The sequence below is a fragment of the Neophocaena asiaeorientalis genome, unplaced genomic scaffold (genome assembly GCF_003031525.2).
Source record: "Neophocaena asiaeorientalis asiaeorientalis breed wild unplaced genomic scaffold, Neophocaena_asiaeorientalis_V1.1 scaffold114, whole genome shotgun sequence".
Taxonomy (NCBI): domain Eukaryota; kingdom Metazoa; phylum Chordata; class Mammalia; order Artiodactyla; family Phocoenidae; genus Neophocaena; species Neophocaena asiaeorientalis.
Window position 1 is genome coordinate 6,733,913 of NW_020173116.1, and position 20,357 is coordinate 6,754,269.

At 39.0% G+C, this 20,357-nt stretch overlaps 1 protein-coding gene across 1 annotated transcript in view; it reads left to right on the forward strand.

Moving 5' to 3' along the window:
• BUB1 (BUB1 mitotic checkpoint serine/threonine kinase) overlaps nt 1-20,357 on the forward strand; it is a 41,745-nt gene that overhangs the window by 17,825 nt on the left and 3,563 nt on the right. Inside the window, exons 14-20 of the mRNA XM_024744059.1 lie at nt 622-721; nt 1,681-1,762; nt 2,742-2,916; nt 7,517-7,604; nt 11,754-11,989; nt 13,152-13,295; nt 20,159-20,274. Coding sequence (XP_024599827.1) covers nt 622-721; nt 1,681-1,762; nt 2,742-2,916; nt 7,517-7,604; nt 11,754-11,989; nt 13,152-13,295; nt 20,159-20,274 — 941 coding nt within the window. The remainder of the gene's footprint in view (nt 1-621; nt 722-1,680; nt 1,763-2,741; nt 2,917-7,516; nt 7,605-11,753; nt 11,990-13,151; nt 13,296-20,158; nt 20,275-20,357) is intronic.

Genomic DNA, 20,357 nt, shown 5'->3' on the forward strand with positions numbered 1-20,357 from the left:
GCATGGAGTTTGTGAAATAAAAAAATACAATGTTGTTTGGCAAGGTATTCAGTATGTGCCCTAGACTTGGTTTGTTTCTTAAAAAATAATAAATAGTGCTAAAGAAGGACAAAATCTGCATGGGTAGGAATGGCCAGGAAGGGCTGAGTAGTTGAGGGATACTTGAGCTTTGCCCAGTAGAGGAATGTTCAGGCTGGAGTGTTGGGAGCCAGGACTAGCCCACCTTTGTCTAGAGTCAGGATTTATGCTGGAAGCCAGAGAGAGATCACGATGAAGATAAATATAGAGCTAAGAGCTTAGTTCCTCATTGTAGGAAAGCAAAGACATGGAGAGCTTTATTCAGTGTCAGTGACCATAGCAGTGTGTTAGGAGAACGGCGAACGCTGCTTTATGCGTGGCAGGAACTCGAGATCGGAGGCTCGCGTGCTAACCCTTGTGACCATAGTTAGTCCCTTCATGTCACTGCAGAGTGACTTACCTCATTGCTTAGTATTTCAAAAACTGACATCAGTTGTTTTCTGTAGCTCTTATTCCATTTTCTTATTTGTAGTTGAAGCTGCACCTAAAGGATAGTGTTTTGGGCCTATTTTAATAATTAACTCCAATTTTTTACCCTTGCAGAAAATGCAACGTCTTCTGGGGCGTGGGGAGTCAATAAGATTATCTCTTCTCTGTCCTCTGCTTTTCCTGTGTTCGAAGATGGAAACAAAGAAAATTATGGGTAAAGAAATATCTGGTTAAGATAACACTGGGGGAGATGCATGTTGCCATAGTGACAGGGACAGTGCCGAGATCCCTCCAGGAGTCCAGGTGGTGAGCTGGTGAGAGAACAGGACCTGCCGATCAAATGGCCTGGGCCCCAGCCCCAGCTCTGCCACAGATGAGCCTTTTGACCACATGGCTTGGAGATTGTTGCTGAAGTTCTTTTCCAGATCTGCAGAGTTCCGGGGGGTTACAAGAAAGTAGTCCTTCCATAACAAAAGTATTTGTTACAAAAGGAAACCGTATGGTTATAAATCATCAGAGAACCAAGGAATCCTATAGGTTTGAAATTGTATTCGCTGTAAATGAATTCACCAGTACAGGTATCCATACGTGCTCTGTATATATTTGCAGGATTGATAAAGTAGAAAAGGAAGTGGCTTATATTGGGTCACACTGCAGAGAACATTTGTTTTAAGGCTGAGCCCCATCAGGGTAGAGTAGGGTAGCACGAGGAAGTTTCACCATTAATAATTTAAACCGTGAAAGAGAGGTGTGAACTAAAGGTATCATGGTGTAGAAGAGGTTCATGTTCTGTAGCTAGACCAAGCACTGGGAATAAGAAATAAAACGTATGGCATCCATGCCATTCTGTTGGCCACGGCCCTAACTATTTTTTTGTCCTTAAAACTTAAAACTCAAAAAAAATAAAAATAAAATAATAATAAAAAAAAAAACTTAAAAGTGCAATAGAAAGTTCTGTATTTTCCACCCTCGCTTAAGTAACTGTAGATCTACTTCTATACACATCGTCAAGTTAATTCAACCTGCACTCAGTTTTGCTGTAAAAGTAAGAAATATGTGTATAAATATTAACTAAATAGGAAAAGGGGAGAATGTTTTTAACACTAACTTAAGTGGTAGAATTTATTTCCTTAGCATATTTTGCTGTTTGTAATTTTGCAAATCTTTCCTTAGATTACCACAGCCTAAAAATAAGCCCACGGGAGCCAGGACCTTTGGAGAACGCTCAATGTGGAGGTGCACTTCAAAACCAAATGTAAGTAAATCTCTGCTTCATCCATGAAATGGGTCCCGCAACCCTTTTCTTTTAATTTTACCAAATGCTTGTGCCAGTCAAATGAGGTGGTGTATTTAAAAAACTGTGCTGAAAAAATAAAGTATTATGTGAAAATTAAGTTTTATAGAACATTATTCTATAATTATTTGCAAATCTATTATGCACCACACATTAAGAGAGATATAGAAACTGAAAAATAAGTTTGATAATGATCCTTACCCTCTGAGAGCCTCCCCTTTAGACAGGAGGAACCACTGGGGGCATATATATTTTTCCTAGACCTAAGAAGTTTAATACAGGCTATATGGGAACTCTGTATTATCTTTGTAATTCCTCTGTAAATCTAGACTTTTCAAATTAAAAAAAAAAAGAAGTAGGGACTTGCCTGGTGGTCCGTGGTAAAGAATCCACCTTACAAGGCAGGGGACACGGGTTCGATCCCTGGTCAGGGAACTAAGATCCCACATGCCACAGGGCAACTGAGCTCGCAGGCCTCAACTAGACAGCCTGCGTGCCGCAAACTACAGAGCGCACGTGCCCTGGAGCCTGCGCGCCACAACTAGAGAAGAGAAAACCCTTGTGCCACAACTAGAGAGAAGCCTGTGTGCCGCAATGAAGATCCCGTGTGCCGCAGCTAAGACCTGATGCAACCAAAAATAAATAATAAAATGAATGATAAATCTTTTAAAAAAAAAAAAAAGTAAAAATTGGTAAACGAAACGTGACTCTTGCATGTGATATAACTCCGCTGGAGTGTGTTAAAGATGAAGTGTCCCAGTTCTGGGGAAAAGAACAGACCCACGATGTCCTTGGTTCTGTGTTAGCCAGGGGTTACATCCATTTCTTCGAAAAAATTAAAATTCCTCATTTTTTTGAATCTTAAAAAGTATTAATGTGTTAAATTTCATCTATGAAACAAGGAGATTGCTACTTTTTTTCCGTTCATCTTTCGTTGTAGGAAGTACCTCACACTGACGAGTTTTTGGATGATTCAACCGTGTGGGGTGTCCGCTGCAACAAAACCCTGGCTCCCAGTCCCAAGAGCCCGGGAGACTTTACGTCTGCTGCACAGCTGGCATCTACGCCCTTCCACAGGCTTCCAGTGGATTCAGTGCACCCTCTAGAAGATAAAGGTGTGCCTTACACTATCTTAGTGTCTTCTGCCAACTTCAGTTCTTTTACTATTGTAGTTTTCTTCTGGAAGATTTGAAAATCATAAAGAGGAAACTTAAAATCCATTCACTGTATTATTACATATACGGTTTTTGGTTTTGGCATAATGTCTTTCTAAAGTGTATGTGCATTTTAAAAGTTTGATAACTTAGATTTTAGGTAGAACGGGAGAAAAATCTATAGAAGCATTTAAAGGCAAAGATACAAAGTCCAACCCATTTGTATGGGATTATAGCTTTATTTCATGTTTTACAACAAACGAAATAGCCCCTACAGACAGACTTGAATGTTAAAAATATGAACATTTTATTTTCTAATTTGGTAAGAGTAACAAACAGCAAATTTTAATCCTTGATATGTATCTACAAATTTTATTACTTTAGAGATGTAGCCAAGTACTATACTCGGAAAATCATATTTAAAAATTTTTTAGTGATCTGATAAAACTCACAGATGGTCCTTATTTTCCCCAAACATAACATTCTCATATCAAAGATCTTTATACATATGAACTGAAGCTTAACAAATGACACAGTTATTGAATACAGATAATTATTACCTATTAAATACGATCCTGCAAAATAAATACAGGCATACCTTGTTTACTGCACTTCATTGCACTTCACAGATACTGGATTTTTTTTAACAAATTGAAGGTGTGTGGCAGCCCTGTGTCAAGCGGCCCACTGGCACCATTTTCCAGCAGCATTTACTCACTTTGTGTCTGAGTCACATTTTGGTAATTCTCGCAATATTTCAAACTTTTCCTTATTGTTATATTTGTTATGGTGATCTGTTGTCAGTGGTCTTTGATGTTACTATTGTGACTGTTTTGGGGTGCCACGAACCTCACCCACGGCAGATGGTGAACTTAGTGAATGGCTGTTGTGTGTGTTCCCTGATTGCTCCCCCAGCTGGTCATTCCCTGTCTTCCTCACTCTCCTCGGGCCTCTCCCCTGAGACACAAAAATAGTGAAATTTAGGCCAGTTAATAACCCTACAGTGGCCTCTAAGTGTTCAAGTGAAAGGAAGAGTTGCACGTCTCTCACTTCCAATCCAAAGCTAGAAATGATTAAGCTTAGTGAGGAAGGCGTGTCAAAAGCCCAGGTAGGCCTCTTTCACCATGTGGATGCAAAGGAAAAGTTCTTGAAGGAAATAAAATGTGCCACTCCAGTGAACATATAAATGATAAGAAAGCAAAACAGCCATATTGCTGATATGGAGAAAGTTTGAGTGACCTGGATAGAAGATCAAAGCAGCCACAACATCCCCTGAAGCCAGAGCCTAATCCAGAGCAAGGCCCTAACTCTCTTCAGTTCTCTGAAGGCTGAGAGGTGAGGAAGCTGCGGAAGAAAAGTGTGAAGGTAGCAGAGGTTGGTTCGTGAGGTTTAAGGAAAGAAGGCATCTCCTTATCAAAAGTGCGAGGTGAAGCGGCAAGTGCTGACGCAGAAACTGCAGCAAGTTGTCCAGAAGAGCTAGCTAAGATCATTAATGAAGGTGGCTACACTAGACAGCAGGTTTTCAATGTAGATGAAACAGCCTTATATTGGAAGAAGATGCCATCTAGGACTTCCAGAGCCAGAGAGGAGAAGTCAAGGTCTGGCTTTAAAGCTCCAAAGGACAGGCTGACTCTCCTGTTGGGGCTAATGCAGCTGATGATTTTAAGTTGAAGCCAATGCTGTTTACCATTCCAGAAGTCCTAGGGCCTTTAAGAGCTATGCTTCATCTATTCTGGCTATTCTCTATAAATGGAGCAGCAAAACCAGATGGCAGCAAATCTGTTTACAACATGCTTTACTGAATATGTTAAGTCCACTGTTAAGGCATACTGCTCAGAAGATTCCTTCCAAAATAGTACTGCTCATTGACAATGGACCTGGTCATCCAAGAGCTCCGATGGTGATGTACAATGAGATTATTTTCATGCCTGCTAACACAACATCCATTCTGCAGCCCATGGATCAAGGAGTAATTTAGACTTTCAAGTCTTATTATTTAAGAAATACATTTCAGGGACTTTCCTGGTGGTCCAGTGGTAAAGAATCTGCCTTCCAACGCAGGGGACGCAGGTTCGATCCCTGGTCAGGGAACTAAGATACCACGTGCTGTGGGGCAACCAAGCCCACGCGCCTCAACTAGAGAGATGCCCATATGCCACGGCAAAGATCCTGCCTGCCACAACGAAGACCTGATGCAGCCTAAATAAAAAAAAAAAAAAGGAAACACATTTCATAAGGCTATAGCTGCCATAGACAGTGATTCCTCTGATGAATCTGGGCAGTCAATTGAAAACCTTCTGGAAAGGATTCACCATTCTAGATGCCATTAAAAACATTTCTGATTCATAGGAAGAGGTCAAAACATTATCAGGAGTTTGGAAGAAGTTGATGCCAACCCTCATGGATGACTTTGAGGGGTTCAAGACTTCAGTGGAGGAAGTAACTGCAGATGTGGTGGAAATAGCAAGAGAACTAGAATTAGAAGTGGAGAGAAGGTGTGACTGAATTGCTGCAATTTCATGATAAGGTTAATGGACGAGGAGTTGCTTCTCATGGATGAGCAAAGAGAGTGGTTTCCTGAGATGGAATCTACTCCTAGTGCAGATGCTGTGAAGATTATTTTGTTTTGTTTTTTATTTTTTTTTATTTTTTATTAGTTTTTGTTGGAGTATAGTTGCTTTACGTGAAAATTGTCGAAATGACAACAAAGGATATAAAATACTACATAAACTGAGTTGATAAAGCAGCGGCAGAGTTTGAGAGGATTGACTCCAATTTTGAAAGAAGTTCTACCGTGGGTAAAATGCTATCAAACAGCATTGCATGCTACAGAGAAATCGTTCATGAAAGGAAGAGTCAATCGATGTGGCAAACTTCACTGTTGTCTTATTTTAAGAAACTGCCACGATGACCCCAGCCTTCAGCAGCCACCAGCCTGATTAGTCAGCAGCCACCAACATCGAGGCAAGACCCTCCACCAGTCGTAAAAGATTACAACTCCCTAAAGGCTCAGATGATGGTTCGCATTTTTTAGCAATTAACTGTTTTTTAATTGAGGTATGCACACTGTTTTTTTTTAGACATAATGCTATTGCACACTTAAGACTTCAGTACAGTGTAAACATAACTTCTGGGCTTCCCCGGTGGCGCAGTGATTGAGAGTCCGCCTGCCGATGCAGGGGACACGGGTTCGTGCCCCTGTCCGGGAGGATCCCACATGCTGCGGAGCGGCTGGACCCGTGAGCCATGGCCGCTGAGCCTGCGCGTCCGGAGCCTGTGCTCCACAACAGGAGAGGCCACAACAGTGAGAGGCCCGCGTACCGCAAAAAAAAAAACAAAAACAAAAAACATCTATATGTACTGGGAAACCAAAAAATTTGTGTGACTCGCTTTATTGTGATGTCCGCTTTATTGCAGTGGTCTGGATACAAACCCACAATATCTCTAAGTATGCCTGTGCTATGAGATCTGGGACCGCTTTACCTTTTTCTGCTAATTTACTAGCCAAGCACTATCACTGCTGGCATTTTTTTTTTTTTTAATAGCAGTTGTTCACTGAAGGAATAGTGAAAGAACTGCAGAAGAATTTCATTCCCCTGGATGAAAGCTTATTGTAATGTGAAGTCTGAGCCTATAGGCCTAAAAGTTTTTAACTAAGGAGTAAACATTTTTTCTTACTGTACTAACCAAATATATTTCTTTCCTGAATTTTAAAGGAGGATTTAGTTGAAACTTGGACAATTGCCAAGTGCTATCACAGACTTGCTACATTCATTCTAAAAATTTAAGACTGTTTCAATTTGGAAAACCTAATCTGTTTAACAGTCAAGAGTCTTTCATAAAGTCAATATTGACCTTTCTTAGTGTATTTGCCACTTTGATTGTATAAATAGAAGCTAATGTTCTAGTACTAAAAAGTGGTAGCACCTGTTCAGTGAAGCAGTATCTGATAAAATTTCATCTAGTGTAATAGTTGGATCTATATTATATTAGCATCACTTGGTAGAAGTATGCTCTGTATTTCTGCCCTATCTAGTTTGTCTCTCCATAGATAGATTTCTTTTTTTAATTAAAGGGAGTGATAGTAAGTATTGCCAGGTTGCTTTCTGGTGTGAACCTCTGAGTCAGTTCAGTCAACTAAACGCTGACTAAATAAGGCAAGTTAGACTGAAAGACACCAAAATCTCCGCCCTCCACAAGCATTTCAGCCTTTTATTCTCCATGGCCTTGGCATCGGCTTCTCCTCAAACAGGGTGTGCACACTGCCACCCGTAACTTCCCGTGGTCTGGTCATCCTCCCACGGTGAACCTGCTGCCCTCTGGACTCTTTTCTCTTGAAGGATTGTATGGATTAGATGTATAAGGTTGAAACGCTCACATATAACGGTAGAATTTTTTAAGTGATTTTTTTCCCCATTTTTTAAACATAGTACATTTTACCATGGAATACTATTTTGAAATTATAATGAAAGTCAGTGTAAAAAGGAATCCTGGACTTTATAACCATATAAAATCATATGTGTGTGTATAATGCCCATCTCTACTTTTCTGTATATTTCAGAAAATGTGGTAGCAGAACAGTACACCCATGTGACTTTGAATTCTTGTGAAAGAAACAAGATGGAACCCTTGAAAGAGAGAAAGTTCAGGTATTGTGTGGGTGCATGTGGTCCTGTCTGTCTCCCTTTTCATTCTAGCTTGCTTCTTAAGCTGTAATAGAATACCTCATTCCAGCCCTTCTTTAAGGGCTGCCAGAGTTTTTATCAACTCAGAGCTTTAAGTCAGAAGGTACTGTCTGTACATATAAATACAATGACACTTGGTACGTCAGGGCAGTGAGAGAAGCAGCTGGGGTATCAGAGAATCCCTGGGGAGACTGTTCCTGTGACTGACTTCCACTGATTTGGGGAGCAGAACTGCAGATGCTCTTGCCAGCCAAAGACTGTGACATATAAAGACTATTGCAGAACTGAGCAAACACCTAACTGCTTCTGTATACCCATTATAAATGAGAAAATCAATAACTTTCTTTTTTTTTTCTTCTTTTTGGCTGTGTTGGGTCTTCATTGCTGCGCACAGGCTTTCTCTAGTTGTGACGAGCAGGGGCTACTCTTCGTTGTGGTGCGTGGGCTTCTCATTGCGGTGGCTTCTCTTATTGCGGAGCACGGGCTATAGGTGCGTCAGTAGTTGGAGCACACGGGCTCCAGTAGTTGCAGCACGTGGGCTCAGTAGTTGTGGTGCTCGGGCTTAGTTGCTCCACGGCATGTGAGATCTTCCCAGACCAGGGATCAAACGCGTGTCCCCTGAATTGGCAGGCGGATTCTTAACCACTGCACCACCAGGGAAGTCCTAATAACTTTCTTTTAAGAGGAAGAAGATAGAATGTTTAAGCCTCTTAGGTTCTGATGCAAAATGCAGACTTCCCATACATACACTAATGCTTTGCAGAAGTAAAATTCTGCCACATTTGAATAGTCTGGTGAATGTCATAGACGCTAAAAGTAGCTACAATCTTTTGAGTATATATTATATTCCTGCACAGCACTTAATGCTTTTCATGTACTGCACCTTTAACTAACCCTTATAATAACTTTAATTGTAGGAACTTTTCTTTTCCAGCATTATAGATGAGGAAACCAGATCCAGAGGGCTAAATAAAGGACCCAAAGCCATACGGCTTCTACTTTGCAGCCCTGGGATTTGAACCCCTATCTCTGATTTCAGAATCCTCGCTCTCACCACTATGCTGTACTGCTGCTTATTATCAAAAACCTCTTCTTGAACTAAGACCCCTGTAAATAAATGATTGGATTAAAGGACATGAGCAGAACTTACAAAAGAAAAATTAATGAATAAACATGTAGAAAAGGGTTAACTCACTAGAAATAAAATTAATGCAAATTAAATAGATTTTGCCTTTTAATTTAAAATTTTACTCAGTGGGCATAGTCTATTACTGCCCACCAGGAATCTTCCTTTGTGCAGCTAAACTTTTGACTCATAAGACTACCATAAACCACACTTGGCACAAGATTAATTTAGATGTATATAGGACAAAAATCACTGTTGCCAGCAGGGTAATACTGTCCAAGAAACTATTGTCTTTGACTGCATGTGACAGTTAAGCTGCAAGGAAACAAGACTCATGTGGGGAGACACCCAGGGACAGAGGCTTCCTTAGCTTCGAAACCTTATTCCCAGGGAGTCAGTGGCTCTTGCAACACTCCATAGATTTAGTTTCCAGAGTCCCCGCCAGGGACAGGCCCATTACGAGAATCATTATACCTGAAGCCTGAATCTATGGATTCCCAGCACATGTTCATAATTCTCCCAGTCTAGATACAGCCATTTTTTATCATAAGCATTGATGACAGTGATACCTTACCTTTTCAGTTTTCAGTGGAGAAGGGGAAGAGCTAGAAAGTTAAACAAAATTCACAGTTTTGTGGAGAAGGGAAAGGGATTTTATTCATCGTTTATGCACCCACAGTAATTTGGGCACTCATGTTGCTAGTAGCAATGTACATGGGTTTGGAAACACATCTGTTTCGTTGTAATATAAAATATTGGAAATATGTTCAATATCTAAGAACAAGGGAATTGTTACACTTCATCACACATCCACTGGATTAAATGGTGTACAGCATTAAAACCCACAGTAGAACTGTGGAGAAACCCAGCAGACACCACCTTTCCCAAATAATCAGGCTAACGTCACCCGTGATGACACATGGTGATGTCATGGGAGGAGAAGGGCACATCACCTCTGTGATATTCTCCCCAAACCAATACTCATAGTCTAGCCAGGAGGAAAACAAGAGAAACCCAAATTGAGGGACGGTCTACAAAATAGCTGGCCAGTACTCCTCAAAACCGACAAGGTCTTAGGAAACTAGGAAAGACTAAGAAAGTGTCACAGAGGAGAAAAGAGTAAGGAAGGAGGCTGACAACTAATGCAGCATGGTGTCCCCGATTGGATCCTGGAGCAAACACGGGGCCTTGTGGAAAACCTGGCGAAATCCAAACAAGGTCTGGAGGTTAGTCAATAGTAATATGACAAAGCTTGGTTTATTGGTTTTGACAAGAGAGCCACTTTAATGTGACCTGGTAACACTAGAGGAAATTGGTGAGGAACATATGGGAATTCTCTTTTATCTCTGTGACATTTCTTTAAATCTAAATTCCAAAATTAGTTTATTATTTTAAAAATTCATGGTAGGAAAAATGCCTGTGTCAAGCAGTAAAAAATGCAACATGAAGTTGCATGAATTCATTTGTATAAAAATATATACTCGTGCATCTGTTTGTAGATATGTGAATCTAAAGGTGCAGAGAGAATATGTGTGTGGAGACGTATGTACAGTCCAAACTTGTTATTTGCATTGGTTCTTTTCTATAAAATCACTGCAAACACTGAATTAGCAAATACTGACCCATTGCTTCTAGGGGAAATACACAGTTAGGATCCTACAGGCCTGTGGTCACAGCACTTTGTTTAAAGACACTTATTTAGGGCTTCCCTGGTGGCTCAGTGGTTAAGAATCTGCCTGCCAATGCAGGGGACACGGGTTCGAGCCCTGGTCTGGGAAGATCCCACATGCCAGGGAGCAACTAAGCCTGTGCCCCACAACTACTGAGCCTGCAATCTAGAGCCCGTGAGCCACAACTACTGAGCCCATGAGCCACAACTACTGAGCCCGCGTGCCACAACTACTGAAGTCCACACGCCTAGAGCCCGTGCTCCGCAACAAGAGAAGCCACCGCAGTGAGAAGCCCGTGCACCGAAACGAAGAGTAGCCCCTGCTCACCACAACTGGAGAAAGCCCATGTGCAGCAACGAGACCCAACACAGCCAAAAAGAAATAAATAAAATAAATTTATATTTTAAAAAGACACTTATTTAATATATTACTATTGATTCATTAACATTGAACTTGTGGCCAACAGCACTGTAACCCATGCCTGAACGAAACTTATCCAACACATAATTTCTCCACAAGACACGTCACAGCCTTCTTGCACTTAGGAACGCTAGACAGCACTTGAGCACTGCACTTGGGGAACAGTTAAACAGCTAAATCACCAACTAAAAGCACAAAAATGCAAGAAAAAGAAACACCCCACATCGCTAACTATACTGTGAAAGGACACTGTTTACAGTATGAGCCGAAATGAGAAGGCAGAGCGTCACCTTGCTCGACCTCACCTGGGAACATAAATGTTGAGTGACTCAAATTTTTCATTGTTCTGCACGTCTTGAGATGACAGCAAAAGCCCCATGAGTGTTGTTTGGGGTAACAAATTTTTCATGTAGGTGAATTCACAGGTATGGAATCCTTGAGGAATGAGGATCGATTGTGTGTGCGTGTGTGTGTAGAAATATACTGATGTTAGGCTGTTGGACTATGGCTGACATTTTCTGTTTGTTTCAGTGTTATAAAAGAAGCCATTTTTGGAATAAAATATTCAGTCCCTATTACAGTAGTGATGCCTAGAAGACAACTTAAGAAAATAAACCCTTTCCTACCAACATCTCCTACTAAAGAATATCCAATGTGTCACCTCACCTATTTAATATATTACCACGTTGTTTATTTTATTTCTATTCATATTGTATGAGCTGTGTATCTGCATATATTTGTTTGTATGAAGAAAATGCCTTAATAAGCTCTTTGTAAAGCAGTTTTGAAATCTCATTCCTAGAATGAAAAGGAAACTGTTTTGTGGGATTTTTATGTGTTCAAACCCAATAAAGCTTGTAATCATATGTGTTTATCTTGTCCCTTTAACACATCCAGTCCGATTGAAGAGAAAAGCCCAGAACCAGCGTTCCCCACAGATGTCTCTTCAGCATCCTTGCTCCGTCTGAGCCAACCTGCTGCAGCTGTGCTGACCAGCGAGGCGGAGTGGGGCCTCAAGGCCTGTAAACTCACAGACCCTGACTTTGCCCCTGCAGAGGATCCAGCAGACGCCAATGCCAGGTTCCAGGCAGAACCCATGCAGACAGGCTTGCTTGGAAATATCGACGCTCCAGGTGTGAACAGATGCTCCTTCTTAATTGTTCCCTGAATAAGGACAATAACCTGTTAAAAGCTGTTCCATGAAAGAAGCTCAAAGAGCAGGGCCTTGAATGCCATTGAGAAGAACGCAAGTTCAGACAAACTTGCATGCCGTTTCACCGTGCACACAACAGTAACACACTTGAAGGACTAATTAATTTGTTTTAATTTTAAAAGGTATCAAAATAACTACTGTTGGAAAAGAGAACTGGAATTGGAGGGCCCATTATGCCAGGCGTTTAATTTAATACTGTTATCCCCATTTTACAGAAAAGTAAACAGGCTCAGGGTTAGAGGACCCCACCCCTACCCCAAGGTTACACAGAAACAATCTTAACAGTGGACAAGAGCACAGACTCTGGAGATAGACTAGCTAGATTCTAATCCTAGCTCCCCCTCTTAGGCTGTCTTGTGATCTTGGCGAAGATTATTTCAATTCTCCGTGGCCCTGTTTTCTATAAAGTGGAGGGGTTGGCAGTACCTACTTTAGGGTCTTACTGTTAGGACCAAGTGAGTTAGTAAACATCAAGGGCTCAGAAAAGTGTCCCGCATCTGCTTAGCACTAGTAAATATCAGTCATGTTGGGTTAGTCTTTGATAACTGCCACTAATAGAATTTTTTATAACATTCTAAATTGGGCAGAAACTTTTTTCTTCCCTTTAGAAACGGTTTCTCTTTGTGTCTTTGTGGACCCAAAGTATATCTCATACAGACAAATTGCACGTAGGTAGTATGCGTTAAAAGGCAGCCGTGTTTTATAAATAGAAGTGGAAAGCAATTTAAAGAATACATATATGATCATGTTAGAAGTAACTAATCTCCAAGTTTGCCTTTAAGACATGTACCCATAATTGTGTTAAAGGTAAAATCTAGAATAGATGCCCTTGGTGTTAATTTCCTTTGTCCCAACTGAATATTGATTTAAATTTGTAGATCTAAAATGACAGATAATGAACTGTGCAGAAGTACCCATTTTGACTTTTGAAAATGGTTCTTTATTATTAGAATCAGTGCTCTTTAAAGATAAGGCTTTTGAAAGCTTATTTAATGAATGTCTCCACTTGCTTTGTCTATGATTTATTTGGTAAAAGTCTTGGATACTGAATTCCTTTTCTTTTTTGTTCCTGTTCCTTTAAGACTTCACTGTTGAGAATCCCTGGGATGATGAGTTGATTGTCAAACTTTTATCCGGGCTTTCTAAACCAGTGAGTTCCTATCCAAATACTTATGAATGGCAATGTAAACTTCCAGCCATCAAACCGAAGACTGAATTTCAACTGGGTAAGAACCATATGGGTAATAAAACTTTAAACTCTTCTTTTCTCTGTGGGAAGTTGATGTTTTTTCCTCCTGGCACCACCCTCACACCTAGCCCTCCACCCCCTCTCCCACTTCCAGTAAAAAGTTTTATCTGTAGTATTAAGATGATAACATTTTGTTAAGCCATGACTGTAGGATTTCAATTGCTGTTGGGACTATAACTTATAAAGGCAATTTGGCAATAGCTATCAAAATTTTAAATGCATATACTTTTAGACCCAGACATCCACTTTTAAGAATTTCCTGCAGATACACTTGGATATATTTAAAGTGAGGTGTGTGTAAAAGCAACAGATTGGAAACAACATAGGCATCTAAGGGGACTGCTTAAATAAATTATGGGACATCTCTACAGTAAACTACAGCTCACTCTGTACAGCTAGGGACTGATCTCCAAAACATGCTTCTACGTGAAAGGGCAGGCTAGTGTTATATGCTGCTCTTTATTTCTTAAAAAGGGGCAAGATAATATATCTTCATACTCGATAGTATTTCCAGAGAATACTTGAAGGGTACTCAAAACTAATAAAAATGGTTAATTGTTAGTGGGAGGGGAAACAGGGTAGATGTGGATAACAATGGGAGCAAGACTTCTCATAATGTACTTTCCACACACATGCACACACAACACAGATTCCCCTATTATTAACATCTTGCATCGGTGTGGTACATTTGTTAAAGTTGATGAGCCAATATTGATACATTATTATTAACAACAGTTCATAGTTTACATTAGGATTCATTCTTTGTGTTGTACATTCTGTGGGGTTTGACAGATGTGTAATGACATGCATCTGTCATTACAGTAGATGTGTAATGACATGCATCTGTCATTACAGTATCATACAGAACAGTTTCAGTGCCCTAAACCCTTGCGCTTCATCTATTCATCCCTTCCTCCCTCTACCTGAAACCCTAGCAACCACTAATCTCCTACTGCCGTCCCCACATAGTTGTAATCATTACAGTATATAGACTTTTCAGATTGGCTTCTTTTGCTTAGCAATATGCATTTAAGTTTCCTCCATGTCTTTTCACGACTTGATAGCTCTTTCTTTTTCATCTCTGAGGAGTATTCCATTGTGGGAAGGTACTATAGTTTATTTATCCATTCACCTATTGAAGGATATCTTGGTTGCTTCCAAGTTTTGGCAATGATGAATAAAGCTGCTGTAAACATTCCTGTACAGTTTTTGTGTGGATGTAAGTTTTCAGTTCATTTGGGTAAGTACTAAGGAGTGTGATTGCTGGATCATATAGTTAAGGCTATGTTTACTTTTGTAAGAAACTGCCAAACTGTCTTCCGACGGGGTTTGTACCATTCTGAATTCCCACAGCAATGAATGAGAATTCTGTTGCTCCACATTCTTGTCAACATGTGGTATTGTCAGTGTTTGGGGTTTTAGCCATTCTAGTAGATGTACAGTGGTATTTCACTATTGTCTTTAATTTGCAATTCTTTAATTATGTATGATGTTGAACATCTTTTCATGTGTTTATTTGCCATCTGAATACCTTCTTTCCTGAGATTTATGTTCAGATCGTTTGCCCATTTTTCAATCAGGTTGTTTGTTTTCTTATTAAGAGTTCATTGTATATTTTGACTATACAGTGGTCCTTTATCAGTTGTTTTACAAAGATTTTCCCCCAGCCTCTGGCTTGTCTTTTCATTCTATTAGCTGTGTTTTTTGCAGAGTAGTTTTCAATTTTAATCAAGTCCAGTTTATCACTTTTTTCCTTTCACGGATCATGCTTTGGGTGTTGTATCCAAGAGGTCATCAGCAAACCCAAGGTCACCTAGATATTCTCCTATGTTATCTGCTAGGAATTTTGTAGATTTGTGTTATATATTCAGATCTATGAACCATTTTGAATTAACTTCTGTCAAAGGTGTAAGATCTGTGTCTAGATTCATTTTGCATGTTGATGTTCAGTTGTTCCATCACCATTTGTTGAAAAGACTATCTTTCCTGCATTGAATAGCCTTTACTCTTTTGTCAGTGATCAATTGACTATATTTGTTTGGGTCTATTGCTGGGCTCTCTCCTCTGTTTCATTAATGTATTCGCCTATTCACCAATACCACACTGTCCTGATTTTGGTAGCTTTTATAGTAAGTCTTGATGTTGGGTAGTGTCGGTCCTCCAATTTGTTCTCCTTCAATACTGTGTTGGCTGTCTGATTCTTTTGCCTTTCCATATAAACTTTAGAATTAGTTTGTCATTATCCACAAAAATGACTTGGTGGAATTTTGCTTGGTATTGCATTGAATCTATAGATCAAGTTTGGAAGAACTTCACAATGCTGTGTCTTCCTATCTGTGTATATAGAATATCTCTCCATATATTTAGATTTTTAAATTTGCTTCATCAGAGTTTTATAGTTTTCCTCATGTAGACCTTGTACATTTTTTGTTACATTTATACTTAAATATTTCATTGGGGGGGAGTTGCTAATGTAAATTGTATTGTGTTTTTAATTTCAAATTCCACTTATTCATTTTTGGTACATGTGGCATAGAACTAACTGTTCATAGTATTCCTTTATTATCCTTTTAATGTCCATAGGATCTGTAGTGATGCCCCCTCTTTCATTTCTGGTATTAGTAATATGTGTCCTCCCTAATTTTTCTTAGTTGGCCTGGCAGAGGCTTATCAATTTCATTGATGTTTTCAAAGAACCAAATTTTTTTTCCCACAGAACCAACTTTTGTTTTCATTGATTTCCTCTACTGATTTTCAGTTTTAAATTTTGTTGATTTCTACTCTGATTCTTCCTTTTCGTCTGCTTACTTTGGATTTAATTTGCTCTTCTTTTTCCAGTTTTCTAAGGTAGAAACTAAGATTATTGATTTTAGATCTTCTTTTCTAACATATGCATTGAATGCTATAAATTTCTAATACTGCATTTTCCACATCTCATAATTTTTAAATTATGTTTTCAAAGTGTGTTATTTAATCTCCAAGTTTTGGGGGACTTACCAGCTATCCTTCTGTTATTGATTACCAGCTTAATTCCACTGTGATCTGAGTGCATACTTCATATGATTTCTTTCTTTTTTTTTTTTTTAATTTGGTGAAGTTGTGTTTTATGGCCTAGAATGTGGTCTTTCTTGGTTACTGTTCCACGTAAGCTTGAAAAGAATGTATATTCCACTGTTGTTAAATTAAGTATTTCATGAATGTCTATTAGATCCAGTTGATTGGTGGTGGTGCTGTTCGGTTCAACCATGCCCTTAAGGATTTTCTGCCTGTTGGATCTGTCAATTGCTGATAGAGGGATGTAGAAATCTCCAACTGTAATAGTGAATTGATTTATTCTCCTTGCAAGTCTGTCAATTTTTGCCTATTTTGATGCTCTGTTCTTAGGCTCATACACATTAAGGATTGTTATGTCTTGGAGAACTGAGCCCTATATCATTATGTAATGCCTTTCTTTATCCTTGGTAACTTTCCTTACTCTTAAGTCTGTTCTGTGTAAAATTAATATAGCTACACCAGCTTTCTGTTGATTAATGTTAGCGTGACATATCTTTCTCCATGCCTTTACTTTTATTATTTCTGTGTCTTTATATTTAGGGTGTGTTTCTTATAGACAACATATAGTTGGGTCTTGTATTTTTATCTATTGTGATATAGTTGAATTAATATCTACTATATTTGTTACTGTTTTCTATTTATTGCCCTTGTTCTTCATTTCCTTTTTGTCTTTCACTCTCTTTCTGCCTTCTCTGGTTTTAATTATTTATGTGATTCTATTTTCTCTCTTCTCTTAGCATATCAATTATACTTTTTTCTTTACTTTTTTTAGTGGTTGCCCTGGAGTTTGCAATGTACATTTACAAGTAATCCATGTCCACCTTCCAATAACACTATACTGCTTCACAAATAGCACAAGTCCCTTATAACAATGTTACCAATTCCTCCCTCCTCCCCCTTATGGCATTACTCTCACTCATTTCACTTATCCACAGGCTGTGCTTACTGAACACATTGTTGCTATTATTATTTTGAACAGCTATCTGTTAGATGAATTAAGAATAAAAAATAAATAAATAAAAGATTTTACTTTATCTTCATTTATTCCTTTTCCTATACTTTTCTGATCTGAGTTTCTGACCTGTACCATCTTCCTTCCCTCTGAAGAACTTCTTTTTTTCTCTTTTATTATTTTTATTGGAGTATAGTTGCTTTACAATATTGTGTTAGTTTCTGCTGTACAGCAAAGTGAATCAGCTATACGTATACATATTGGATTGGCCAAAAAGTTCGTTCGGGATTTTCCATACGATGTTACAGAACGAATGAACTTTTGGGCCAACCCAATATATCCCCTCTCTTTTGGATTTCCTTCCCATTTAGGTCACCACAGAGCATTGAGTAGAATTCCCTGTGCTATATGTTAAGTTCTCATTAGTTATCTATTTTATGCATAGTATCAATAGTGTATATATGTCAATCCCAATCTCCCAATTCATCCCACCCCCCAGAACTTCTTTTAACATTTCTTTCAAGGCAGGTTTACTGGTGACAGATTGCCTTAATTTTTGTTTGTCTAATGAAGTCTTTATTTCTTCTTCACTTTTGAAAGGGAAGAATTCTTGGTTTGTGGCTTTTTGGCTTTTTTTTTTTTTTTTTTTTTTCTTTCAACACTTACTCCACTCTCTTCTTGCTTGTATGGTTTCTGAAGGGAAGTCAGTGTGATTCTTATGCTTGCTCCTCTATAGGTAAGGTGCTTTATTCCTCTGGTTTCTTTCAGTATTTTCTCCTTGTCTGATTTTCTGCAGTTTGAACATGACATGCCTAGATGTAGCTTTTTGGTATTCTTCCTGCTTGGCGTTCTCTGAAATTCCCGGATCTGTGATTTGGTTTCTGTCATTGATTTTGGAAATTTCTCAGCCATCATTACCCCAGCTATGTCTTCTGTTCTCTTTTTCTTCTTCATCCTAGTGTCCCATTACACATTTGTTACCCCTTTTGTAGCTGTCCCATAGTTCTTGAACATTCTATCTTTTTCATTTTATTTTTCTCTTTGCATTTCAGTGTTGGAAGTTTCTGTTGGCATATTTGTCAAGCTCACAGTTTCTTTTTCCAGCCACATACAGCCTATTGATGAGCCCATCAAAGATATTCTTCATTTTGTCACAGTCCTTTTTTATTTCTAGCGTTTCCTTTTGATTCTTTCTCGGGGTTTGTATTTGTCTCCTTACATTACTCTTGTATTCTTGCATTTCGTTTACCTTTTTCATTACAGCTCTTAGCATATTAATCATAATTTTTTTATTCCTGGTCTTATAATTCCAAAATCTTTTCTATATCTATATCTGTATCTGGTTCTGATACTTGCTCTGTCTTTTCAAGCTGTGTTTTTTGTCTCTTATTATGCCTTGTAATTTTTGTTAGAAGCCAGTTCTGATATCCTGCTGAAAGGAACTGAGATAAACAGCCCTTTAGTGTAAGGTTTATGCTTATCTGGCTTGGACTTAGGCTGTGTTTACTATTTTCTGTGGCTGTAGGTATCAAAGGCTGAAATTCCCCTTTGTGTCCTTATTTGTCTCCCCTGTTGTCTTTGGGCTTCCCTAGAGACTTGTTCCTAAATAAGGTCTGAGACATCAGTTCTTTCTGTGGTGCCTCCTCTCCCCACCCCCGCTTCGGTACTGGCTTCAGTGGTAGTTTCTGCTTCTGGGCTCTGCTATTCTCTGTATTCACCTGTCTGTCTCCTCAGTTTGGGGGGCAGCAGTTTTCCCTGTGACCTCAGTTCTCTAACAGATCTAAGAGTTGTTGATTTTCAATTTGTTCAGCTTTTTCTTACTGTGACGGTAGATTGACAACTTCCAAACTCCTTACATGCCAGCTAGAAACCAGAAAGCTACTTTTTTATATTTGATTTTAAACACATGAATTCTTTTTTTAAAAAATTAAATATCTGTTACAACCTTACCTCTGTCATCTTTCTACCAAAACAAATAACCCCAGTGTAACTGAAAAATATCAGGACAAATCCAGCTGAGGGGCATTCTACAACTTACCAGAACAGTGCTCCTTGGAGCTGTCATGGTCATCAGAACAAAAAGTTAGAAACTGTCACAGCCTAGCAGAGTCTGAGGAGACTTGATGAATGTGTCCTAGAACATTAGGGGAAAACTAGTGAAATCTGAATCAAGTGTGGAGTTTAGTTAACAGTAACATACCAGTTTTGGTTCTTGTTTGTTACCAGTGTAACTTGGTTATGTAAACGTTAGCAGTAGGGGAAACAGGATGCAGAACATACAGAAACTACTATCTTCTCAACTTTTCTATAAATCAAAAACTGTTCTAAAATAGAAAGTTTACTGCAATAAAAATTTTTTAATTATCTGTTAGAAATATCGGTACAGTTATGCTCTGCCCTTTTTATTCTGATGTAAAACGCTTGCATTTTTCAAAGGCATGTTCGAGCTTTGTTTAGCACTTTGTAGAGGATGTCCGCTTGTTCTTTCTGTCATCACAACAGTCTTGCCAAGTAGGCAGCACACGTACTCCCCCTTTAAATATGACAGCACTGGTAAAGAGAGGATGGCTGCCCGAGGCCCTGCTGCTCAGTGACAGGCCTGGGTCCCGGCAGTGCTGCCCTGGCTCCTCCATCACCTCGTTATAAAGGGGGTATTTTGTGGCAGGTATTTGTTTAACTTTCATGTAAGACTGGAAAAACATTTCCTAAGGGAGCTATATCCATTTTTATTTATTAAAGCAATTCAAGCACCAAGAAAAATTTACAAATACTTCATTTTGATAGCCTTTAATGTTTTGAGCCTTTTTTTCATTTTGACTTAACTATCTCCTCAGGTTCTTTGCTGGTCTATGTTGATCACCTTCTTGGAGAAGGGGCTTTTGCCCACGTCTATGAAGTTACCCACGGAGATGTGAACGATAGCAAAAATAAGCAGAAATTTGTTTTGAAGGTAAATGATCTGTACAATATAGAAAATGAATTTTAGGGCTAGAGTTTGCCAGCCTCCTTTTTTTTTTTTTTTTTTTTTTAAAA